We start from the raw sequence: 12,215 nt of genomic DNA, 5'->3' as shown, positions 1-12,215 counted from the left end.
TGTGTGTGTTTGTGTGTGCTACATTGTGGGGACCAAATGTCCCCACAAGGGTCGTAAAACCTGAATTTTTTTGCATTGTGGGAATGATGTAAAAACAAATATTAAAATACGAGGGAAAAAATATAAAAAATAGTAAATGATGTTTATCTGAAAGTTTAACAATGCAAACAGGTTTTCTGTAAGGGGTAGGTTTAGGGTTAGGATTGGGTTAGTGGATGGAAAATATCGTTTGGTCAGCATAAAAGTAATAAAAGTATATGGAAAGTCCCCACAATTCACAGAAACACACACACACAGATAATTACTTCTGAATGCATGGTAGTGAAGGATGCATTATTTATTTATTTATTTTACTCATTTTATTTTATTTTACTTATTATATGTGATTCATGATCATTATAATTTATTCTCATTATTAATCAAGTTGATTGTAATTTAGTTATTTATTATTATTTATGATTTATTCTTATTTTTCCTAGATAGTTTTCTTATATTCTTGTTCTTTTAGCCTCTTTCTTGAAAATGTAAATAGTCAAGGTGATGGTGTGCATGTAACAGTTCTGTAAAAATGTACTTATAAAAATAGGAACACTTTATTTATATTTATAAAAAATAAAACTATTTTGACAGCCAAACCCTGGTGATCTAAAATATATACCTGAAGTACCTCCTGAGATTTTAAGTTAATTTTCCAGTAATTTAAGCATTCCAGCATCTTTGTGTTCACAGTTTTCAGTTACATGGAAAACAAATGAAAAAGAAATACAGTTCAAGTGTTTTATTTTGGTTGCTTTTATTTTTAAATTATTTATTGTAATTTAACATTTTCAATAGCTGTTTTCTATTTCAATATATTTTAAAATGCTATTTATTACTGTGATGGCAGAGCTGAATTTTCAGCAGCCATTACTTCACTGTACTTGATTGTTTTTATTTATTTATTTAGAATTTTTATGATTTAATTAATTATTAGCTTTTCTTCGGCTCACAAGCCCTAGATTGATAAACCATGGCAAAGGCAATGAAATCCATAAATGTCTAAAATACTCAACGGGCAACAACCAACAAGTCATTTCACATTATTTGCACATTAGCTATGTTTACTATTTGTAGTAAACACAGACCATAAGTTCCTTCCTACGTGCATTTGTTGGCTGTAGAAGTAATAAGAGGCAGTAGAGATAGGAATAGGTGGTTTAAAAACAATGACTCAAAATTTATATTCTCAGTTGTTGAATACTGCACACTCCTAACTAAAACTCACTAATGTCCAATGTTTATTCATCTCACTCTCCCTTTGCCCTGCAGTGCTTTGAAGGCCTTGGTTGTAATTTTTTAAACACATCTTCCATGCTTCCTCCTCCCGAGGCTGCTGCTTTATCGTCGTAAACCCCGTTATATATGACTGCTTTCTTTAGGATGAATCCACACAGAGAGGGGGAGTGATCGCAAATGTACTTGAGCATCGCTTTGCATTACTGATGCAGATGTCTTCTCTGTATCAGAAATCCGTTCAGGGCTTCCAGCTTGCCAGACAAACGTCTCTTTTTATCTCCTTTCTAAGTTCAAGGAAAGTTCAGCGTCTTTTGTTTTCTTCCTTCCTGACTGCCGGAAAGTCAACAACAGTGTATTTCGGGGGTTGTTTAGATGTCATGATTCATTTTTGGTGTTTTAGATGAGAGCTTGTGTTACATGGTTGTTTAAGAGTCATTGACCTAAATGCATTTGTGAATGCTGTTTGTGCATATTCATAGTATTGTAATTTTATATTTCCATTTCACTTTATGAAACATTTAAACAGTTTCTTTTTTTTGCTGCCATGCTACAGGTGTTGCATTTTCCCAGCCATGCAAAACTAATTTGCTTTACACATCACAAAACATGACACAATCTTCTGTACTACCATTTAAATGTTTTTGGATGATTAGATTTTTTTTTAATGCTTTTAAAAGAAATCTGTTATGCTCACCAGAGCTGCATTTATATATTCAGAAATCTAAAATAATTCTAATTATTTAAAAATGTCATTTATTCCTCTGATGGCAAAGCTGATTTTTCATCAGCCATTACTCCAGTCTTGAAAATTTCAGAAATCATTCTAATATGCTGATTATATGTTATATGTTAATATATGTTTGTGGAAACCATGACACATTTTCAGGCCTTTTTGATGAACGGAAAGTTCAAAAGAGCAAATTTATTTGAAAAAGAAATTGTTTCTTGAATTATAAATGCCTTTACTGTCACTTTTGATTGATATAATGAGTCATTGCTAAAAAAAATATTTCTTAAGAAAACCTGATCCCAAACTTTTGAATAGTAGTGTGGCTAATGGGATTATAATCAATTATAATGGCCTTTGTTCATTTCAAGCTGACATTTGTAAGGTTTTTTATGTGTTAAATGGAAATATTTGTAAGAATTGCTCATGTATTTGTAATTGATATGGCAAATGCAAATTTCATGTTTCATTTCAGCTGCTTAGGGACAAAAAGAGCAAATTAAATTGATTTGAATCTTTTTTCCCTCCCTGAATCACCACTTTTGAAATGTTCCTTTGAAGGACAGGAGGGTCACACATTTTTAACGGAGTGAAAGCTTCCACAGATATCTCCTATCTTTCTCTTTGTTCGCCTCTCTAACACACTATGGCCCCTTCAAGGACCCTGGGGGACAAAAAAAGCCAAGAGCTTTTATATGGTGTGGGACTCAGTACCGCCAGTGTTATCAACCATAATAGCACCTCCACAGTTCAATAGCCACCCAGATGACATGCTAGCCCAGGGGTGCCCAACCCTGCTCCTAGCGATCGACTGTCCTGCAAAGTTTAGCTCCAACTCTAATCAAACACACCTGCCTTTAATTTTTAAGTGATCCTGAAGACCTTAATTAATTGCTTCAGGTGTGTTTGATTAGGATTGGAGCTGAACTTTGCAGGACAGTCGATCGCCAGGAGCAGGGTTGGGCACCCCTGTGCTAGCCTCACCCAAGCAAAACCCAGGTGACCACCTGCAAGATACATCAGCTGTCAATCATCTCCGCTCAACCGTATATAATTACAGAGGCTAGGGAATCATTCCTCCACTTGTATTTGCTCAACATAAAGATGGAGAATGCTTGCACAAAAGCACGAGGTATGTTTCTAACAAAGGGAATTATAGCAGTTTGACATCGGCATATTCATTCTGATAGGATAATTGCTTTGAAACTTGGAGAAATAAAGCCTCATCTGGCTGCTTTGTTGACAGGCTTCCTGTGCGAAAATGGCTGATTTTTGTTGCTTGACAGGAGAGCAGTGCTTCTCTCCTGATGTCTGTATTAGTCTCAGTAACAGATGGTGCTGAGTTAAGGATCTGCCATCGCAAGGGTTTGCAGACTCCTCTTGTTTCTTGCCAGCGGTGTCAGCCGTGAGCCGGGCTTGTGTGAGGTAGTGACTGATCTTTTCTCCAGGCGGAGGAGAAAGCATCAATCATCAGGTCATGCTGTGGAGAGCACCTCCACAAACGCTGCTCCACAAGAGGCTGGATTTGGTCAAGCTGTGACTGGTAGGATTGGTGATTAGTTTCGCTGTCTTCTGCTCTGATCTCTTTTGGGATTGGTCAGTGGAGAGACTGTGGACGTTGAGGATAATGTCTTTGTTATAAATGGACCCAGAGTTAACTGATTTGACCTTTTATTGAAAGTATTGAGTGACTGAGTAATGAGTTAATGTACGTCACCACGTGTTACTGATTCATTTGGCTGATTTGTTTCACTTTAAGTCAGGTGTTTTAGTCTTGTGCCAGCTGCAGTGGGGGTGGAGGTTGGAGAAGCATTCCCTGAGAGAGGTTAGGAATCATCCTCTCCACTCATGCAGAGCACGCTTTTAATTAGATTACCCAGGCACCCATGCACAGCCGTGAGGGATTGGACACACTCTCTCAGGTCACAGTGGCTCAATGTGGGGCTGGACTGCATGTCCGCTCTCTTGAATCACTGGATGAGTCTTGTGCTTGAGAAGCTAGAAGGAAACTTGCAAAACTGCTTGCTTCTGTAACGGTGGTGCATTTTTAAGCAGGAATTAAGCATCGGTATGTGAGGGGAATTTAAAACGTTTCTGTCCATACTGTCCATATGAGAAAAAAACATATGAATGTTAAAATGTTTTTTTGTGTGTTTTTTTTCTCTCATATGGGCAGCATGGACAGAAAAGTTTATTTTATTTATTTATTTACAAATAACTTCAGGATTCTAAATAATTCTTTTAGTGTGTGCGTGTAATGTTTTAGAATTTGTTTTGGTTTTGCACCCACTATGGGCATGAATAATTATAGTCATTTGAATATTTGTGATTTATTTATATTAATTACTTGTTTTTCTGGTCAAGTTTAGCAGCTTCTTGTATTCTGATCTTGTGATTTAATTGTTTTTGAGTTTTACCCTACAATATTTCTGATAGGAAACATTGGCTAAATTACACAATACTGTCTAATGTCTAATTTTTATTAGTAAAACTGAAGTCATTGTATAGTTACCTTATCTAAGTAGTCAACTGATCAAATTTCAGTCAAGAAATGTACTCAAGTAAATAACTTTAGCTAAGAAAACATCCTGTGAAACCTCTTTTTTTACACAGAGCACTTTGCAAGACAGCAACACAACACAGATTAGAATTTAATAAAGAATATTTGTGTATAAAACATCTCTCAGCAGTAAGCAGACCAGCCATTGTTGATTTAGTCTGTATCTTTCTTATGAGGCAGTACAAATATGGCAGGATGTTTTTGCTTTTCTGTTTTGAAATGTTTTTTTTTTTTTCAACAAAAAAAGCACTATAATGAGAGAACTGTTTGTTAGCGGAGAAGAGGAACAATCTGTCCCAGTTTGCGTCTGGGTAGAGGATATTGAAGGTGTCATGTGGCAATGATCAACTTGTGCAAATTCATCATGGTGGATAAAGAGGAAAAAAGTGCAATTAAATGATTTATAGTCTCTGGAGGCTCTTGGCTCACTTTTACACTTCAATTAATTTTGTTTTGAAGATTGAGAGAATGGGCAGGCCTGCTTGGTTTCTCCTATAACATCACAGAGTGAGCTTTGGCATGCTGATGGGCCTGAGAGCTCTTAAAGTTTCCAAGTTACAAGATAACGATGTGTTTCTCTTTGTGCCTTCCACGTGCCGTGACGGGTAAGAAATCAGCGAAGCCGAGCTGCCAGAGCACCTTAGCAGTGCTTCATTTCTCTCTCTCATGTTTAACCGTCTGTTGCTAATTTACTTTCTCTCCCGGCAATCCTTTTTTAATAGTGCATCCGTTTGTGCAGCAGACAATTGATTCCCTGCACTGCCATATTCATCAGTTACATTAACTGAAGCTTGTCCGGAATATGAATTATGGAGGCCGTCTCTCCGTTTCTGTCCCTCGTTTCTAGCTGCAGCTTCACGTCAATAGACCATGTAAATACCTTTGAGGAAAACAAATGTTAACCTAAAGTCAACAATGTGCTAATTACGCTAATGATAATGAGGCTCGTGCATATTCATCAATGCTTTAAGTGTCGTCTTGATGTTGGGCCGTGAGAAGAGCCTTCAAAATCCTTGACGCATTTAATGATGTTTCCTTGCTGTTTTGTCTGCTTCGACACAGGGACTTTGACAGCTTGTCTGATCTCACGGAAGAGTCCAAGGTCAGGTACATCGCTCAGCGGTGGGAGGAGCTTGGATTAAAAGACGTCCAGGTAACCAATCACACAGCTCTCCTGAGCTATCCCGGACCCGCCCTCAGCACGATCACCGATATAAGCGGAAACCAGTGTTACCTGCCCATCGGAGTGAGGTGTGACCAGCCATTCGCATCCACGACTGAACCATTTGCCTTTGCAGCCTATTCGGCTGTGGGAAATCTAGTGGTAAGTTACATGTATACTGTTGTACTCAAGTGTATACTCAAGCGATCAATAACACATGGTCATGATTGCGCTTGACTTAAGATGCAAAACAAAACGCATAAGTATCACAACCTTTTATGTTGTATTTTTTTGCAAAATTCCCAAAACAATGCTGTGTGCAGGGTTAAATGCGCTTGTTGTTTGTGTATACATGTGGTATTTTTACCAGCTTATAACTCAAAAAGAGCTTATAAAATATGTAAAGGAGTCAAAACAGCGCCAGGAGTTGCGCACACACAAACAAGATCTGCTGCAAGGAAGCGACGGTTCTGACTCTGGTACCAAACTGTACTGGGCAATATTACTTCTATGACAAGGTGTGCTTCAGCATTTTGTCCTTTAGGGTCACATCTTGTTTCGTTTAGATGTCTCTGGTTCAAAATGTGAAAAGGTGGGTCTCAGGCTGCTTGTTTGGTGCGCACTAAGGTTTGAATGGCAGTGTTCACACTTGACTTGCACACACAAACTGCACCTGCCAAGTGTAAACAAACCCTTAAATGCATTAGATTATGCAAACCAAACCTAAAATGGGTCATTTGCAGATGTTAGTTCAAAGCTCTATTTATGATCTAACCCTTAATTTTTTTTTTTTTTTTCAGTGTAACCTAATTTGCCTGAATTTTGTTTAAGAAATTAATACTTTAATTCAGTAAGGCTCTATTAAATTGAACAAAAAAAAGTAAAGGCATTTATTATGTTTTAATAATACAAAAAAAGAGTTTTGTTATAATTTAAATTCTGTTCTTTTGAACATTTTCTTGGTCAAATAAAAAAAGTATCATGGTTTTCACAAAATAAGCAGCGCAATAGTTTCTAACACTGATAATAAGAAGAAATATTATCTAATATCAGATATTAGAATGATTTCCGAAGGATCATGTGACTTTGAAGACTGGCGTAATGATGCTGAAATTTCAGTTTTTCATCAGAAGACTAAATTAAACTTAAGATATTAAAATGGAAAATATTCATTTTAAAATGGTAATAATATTTCACAGTATGTGAATCATTTTACTTTATTTTTGATCAATTAAATGTAGCCTTACAGAGCATAAGGTTAATGTATGTTTCAGTAACTTGGTTACTTCATTTACCCCAACCCCACCAATGAAAATGATTCAAAAATGTCAAAACTTTGCAAGTCGTCAAGTAGCACATGGACTGAAACGGAGTATGTTAGTGGAACAGCATCTGTTTTAATGCTCAAAGAACTCTGTAATCACACCTGCTCCATTACTGGTTTTCCATTTCCTGCTCATTGGTGAGTGAAACCCTGATCCAAGCACCACCCAACCCAACCACCCCACACTACAAGTTAAACTTCTGCATTTTTGATCTTCATGCTAGGTAAAAATCCCTGCTCTATTCCACTTCACACTACTCAAATACTTTGGTCTGAAACATCATGAAAATAAATGTTAGTCACAATAAATATCAGCACTGGAATGCCACTTAGCCAATCAATTTTGAGGGCTTGAACTAACTGTTTTATCATTTTTAATAGAGTAACAAGAATCATGGAACACAAAGTTGCTTGTTGACCTTGTTATATTATTGACTGTACTGTACAATAAATGCATTGCATTGCCAGTTGCAGCTGAATTAGCGTTCTGCTCTCACACTCTCACTTTCACAGCCCTGAACGCTTCATCCTGTTGGAAGGTTAAAACAAATCCATTATGCAAGACTGAACCCATTTCACACGTGTGTGATATATTCTCCAGCTATTTTTAGAGATTATGCTTTCTGTCTCTAAAGGGAACAGGAAATGTCTAAGGAAGATGCATTGCCATTATCCGTTTCAAGACAGACACACTGCATCTAACAGGGATAAGCTTCAGTAAAAAGTTATTGGAGTAAGTCACAGCTAGTCTTTCATGTCGTCCTCTACAAGGGGGTTCAAAGTCATCCATCAAAACACTGCACATACTCAAGGCTCTGATGTAAATTAAACTGCATTTGCAATGTCTAAAAATCAGCAGGGAAAAACAAATATGACTGGCTTGATGGATGAAATGCTCGGGGATCTCGTGCCGAGGCGTTAGAGATTCATCCAGATATCCTGAGCCGCTCATGGGTCACTGGACATTTCACATTATGTATTTTTACCAACTCCCAGCTCCACAGCTGGGCTAAAAAATTCACCATCTTTTCCACTGAAAACATAGAGATGCAGGGCGTTATCACAGTCACATATCCACAGACAGCTGTGATCTGCAGAGCAGTATAACTAATTATGCCAATTATAAAGTAATAATGAAGCACTTAAAATATGTATAATCAAGCCCTATTTTAGGTTAAATTGTATTGTTTTTCCCAAGTAAATTGAGTAAAATCAAAGAAGCATTAAATTTAAAGGTAGTTGATAGTTGAGTTGTGAATAAAATTGTGAATAAGTTGAGTTGTGAATAAAATTGGTTAATTTTGAGTCTTCTACACTTATTATTCTGCTATTAATTACACTTATTTTACTTGGAATAGCATGCACTGATAATGCATGCGCAATAATACCAGGAATGTGTGTAAGTTCTACAAATGCACAACTTCTATTTTTTCTCTCCCAAAACAAATTATGTGTGTGTTAGCACAGATATTGACATCTTCATTGAGTCAACCATGTGGAAACAGATAATTATCAATCAAATGGTGCTGAAAATGTTCACTTGTACCAACAAAGAATGCCCTTTTTTATACCACAGCGCAATCAGCAAAGCAATCATATTGTGTGTTTTCATTTCTTCAAGGAATCTATAAATGTCACTTTGTCCCCAGCATTTTGCTTAATTCAAAGAGCCAAATCATTTGAAGTCTAAACAAGAAACAAACACAGAAAACTGCAGGTAATTTGATAGCTTGAGGTAATTAGAGTGGAGGCTTTACTTCTGGTCAGTAATAAGTTTGAGGGGGCTCCCGAGGGTAATTAGTTTTGATGAGTTAAATCCTCCATGCTCCCTGGCTATTTCTCTCCACACTATATTAGTGATGATCAGGTGCAGGCGCTGGGCAATTACTGCCTTTAATTTCTCTACGAAGAAAGTGAGGTCAGGTAGTGAGAATTAAAGTTCCTCTTCTTTTATTTTGTGTTTCTGGCCTACTCACAGACATGGGTCTTCTACTTTTTTCTTTGAGCCAAACACCCATTTTATACAAAAATGAGTGTTGCAGTTTTATCATTTACCTATATTAACATGTATCATATTCATGCATTTTGCTTCCCTTTAATGCTTACAATGCAAAGCCATTAAAATGTGTGGTTCTTAATCTTTTTGGCTCCCCCAATTGCCTACAGTAATATTCAAATGGCACCACAACCTTTCTGTAACTTAAATGCAGGATTCCAGAAGTTTACATAGCTGAATATTTTTAACAAATTCATTTACAGGACTTTTCTAATGATTTATGATTTACAGAATAACATTTCTGCATGTATGTATGTATTCATTCATTCATTCATTCACTATTTTAATTAATTCAATGAAAAATAAAAAAAGTAATCTTGAGCCGCCCTTGCTGATGCCTCCTTGTGGCTCTCGGCCATTTAAATGAGAACCACTGCATTAAAGTAATAATTACTGATGAGTCATATACTTGTACATTAATTTTGAATTATACTTAAAAAAAATTGAGCAGGGGACTTCATCTTCTTCACTATAGCTTTGGTTGAAGAGCTGATATGCTTGAGGAAGAGTTCATATGTTCTCTTTTCATTTTGAGTGTTAAGTGTTCATATCTGGGAAGGCATTTCTTTATTAATTAGTTTTTTTTTTTTTTTTTTTTTTTTTCTTTCCACAAAAAAACCCCTTTAAAATCAAACAACAATTGGTGTCAACCCTGCAGCGTTGTCACACACACCCGCCCTTCATTAAGCCTTTTTTGGATAAATAAAGAATTGCATAGATCTCTAAAATTGGTCATTGTTTTTGAACATATGAGCTGCACAGAGTATTTTTGATGTTGTAGCTGATGTATGAAGAAGCGTAGAGAGAGAGAAAAAAAATCCCTGCTCTATATGCGCTCCATGAAACGCCTTGTTCTGAGTGTTTCCTTTGATACATGAGCTATACTGTTGGGAGTGGTCATTTGTATTCATTTAACATTGATAGTGTTATTTAAAAAGTAAAGCGGTAAAATGATGAAACGTTTCTGCAACACCTAGACAAAGCCGGTGTGTTAACATAGTTCGAATTGTAATCTTACATGGATATTTACAAAAAGTTCAACCAGATGGACACAAGAAGGGCTATTTGAATTGCTTTGAAATTTCAAGAGCTTCTCACTGTAATAATGCTTCACAGCCTCTCGCAAAATGAAAATGAACTGAGCGTTGAAGTGGCGAATTTTTATTCACAGAGGACATGCAGTCTGGCCTCTAATGGTGCAGCACGATTGGGGTGGTATTTAACATTCTCCTCAAAATAAAGTTTAATTACGGGGTGGGTATTTCTTTCCACTCCTCAATCACGTAGATGTGAAAACAACTGTTATTTTCCTCTAGCTGCTTCGAGTCGCCAGGGGTGAGATGACTCGTGAAAGGAGCCGTCGCTCGTCTAGAAAATGTGATTTGTTCACCGCAATGCGTGCCCTCGTTAATTTCATTACCTTAATGACAGCCTCTCAGTGCAAATCTCATCCATTCCCAATTTTCTGCCTCTTCTTTGGGGTTAGACGGAACACTTTGCTAATGCAAATGCAGACATTAGTGATAAATCCCATCTTTCAATGGTCTTGTGGTTTCGTGATACCGACTAGATGTACTCTCCTGCCCGGAATCATGTTTAATTTCCCCCTAGGCCCAAAGAAAAATTAATCAAACTCGTGGAAATGCATTACCTTTTGTGTCTCCGGGCCTTAAATAGCATTTAGTTTGACCCCACCTCATCAACCCTCGTCAGTCCGAGGCACTCACTTTTCTTAAACTCACAAACCGGGTTCTGGTTTACTAGTGCAGACTAAATGACAAAAAGGACGCCGCGGCCTGTAGCTGCCATGAATCTGCCTTGAATTCTTTCAGAGCTGTGACATCTATGCCACGTCTGTGCGTGATTTATAGTGCGGTGGCTAATATATGTACTTGTCCCCCATTATACACAGCCTGAGATGTTCACTTTGTTTTCACTCATGCTTTGCTATCTGTAATGAATGTGACAACTAGCTTTATGGGGTGAGTTATGCGAGTCACAACATTGCAAATCAGAGGCTTGTTATTCCTCACACACACACAGCGAGAGAGGTCAGACTCTACCCTGACCCATTTTAAAATGGTAGATGTTTAAAAAATGTTTATTTTTTTTCAGGCAGAGGTGGTGGACATTCAGTATGGGAGTCCAGAGGATTTGAGACGGGTCCAAGCAAATGTGACCAATAAAATAGCACTGCTGAAACTTGGACAATCACCTTTGCTCTACAAGGTATGTTGTTATATTAATGTGTATCCATCTATCCATCCATCTATCCATCTATCTATCTATCTATTAGGGCTGGGTTTTGACAATAATTTCATGATTCGATTAGATTCTCATTCACAAGCTTGCGATTCAATTAGATTCAATATAGATTATTTTGGATATATATCAGGTACAGCACATGCCACATTTTCTCAAGGAAAAAAAATCTCTCAACTAAAATATACATGAGAGTCAGTTGGTACTACATTACTATAATATTGAAGGTTAAAACGAACTGATTTGTTAAAATTACACTTAATGAAGTTTTAAAATAATAAAGTTACAATTACATAATATTTCTACTTCCATTCATTTTTTTATATATATAAACAATGGTGGCTGTCATAAAAACTTGATGGATTTATTCAAACATAAATTAAACATCGAAGAACAGTTTTTAATGAATATGTTATATGGTGCATATATTTAGCAAAATGCCCCTCTCTACAGTTTATTTTTCTATCTGATTAATGAGTTTATGGTCACCGAATATGTTTTTCTCCGGTAAATGTGATGTTACGTGACATTGTTTACAAGCCGTTATATTGACGCGGCTGAAACAATGATTGAGCGATTACAAGAGACAGGATACGGATTGTAAAGTTGTACTCTTTCTTTTAACTTACCTTTGGATGTTTAGTCATGATTATTTTGTGCTGAAACTGGTATTAATGTGGAGGAGATGATCAGTTCACGTATGCCTCGCGCTGCTGCGTCTGTTGAACTGAGGACCTACAGCGATCTGTCACTCCACATTAAACAGCGCCAAAACGGCATTTATTGTTTGAATACTGCAATACAATGGACAGAATTTGAAATCTGAGACTTTGTTTCATATTAAAAGTA

General features: G+C 36.8%; 1 protein-coding gene across 1 annotated transcript in view; it reads left to right on the top strand.

Moving 5' to 3' along the window:
- Window positions 1–12,215, top strand: part of LOC107655960 (inactive N-acetylated-alpha-linked acidic dipeptidase-like protein 2) — a 153,967-nt gene that overhangs the window by 19,137 nt on the left and 122,615 nt on the right. Inside the window, exons 2-4 of the mRNA XM_016443595.1 lie at window positions 3,070–3,134; window positions 5,625–5,886; window positions 11,220–11,333. Coding sequence (XP_016299081.1) covers window positions 3,070–3,134; window positions 5,625–5,886; window positions 11,220–11,333 — 441 coding nt within the window. The remainder of the gene's footprint in view (window positions 1–3,069; window positions 3,135–5,624; window positions 5,887–11,219; window positions 11,334–12,215) is intronic.

Source organism: Sinocyclocheilus anshuiensis, unplaced genomic scaffold (assembly GCF_001515605.1).
Source record: "Sinocyclocheilus anshuiensis isolate Anshui unplaced genomic scaffold, SAMN03320099.WGS_v1.1 scaffold51, whole genome shotgun sequence".
Taxonomy (NCBI): Eukaryota; Metazoa; Chordata; class Actinopteri; order Cypriniformes; family Cyprinidae; genus Sinocyclocheilus; species Sinocyclocheilus anshuiensis.
This window is presented reverse-complemented; position numbering and strand designations above follow the sequence as displayed.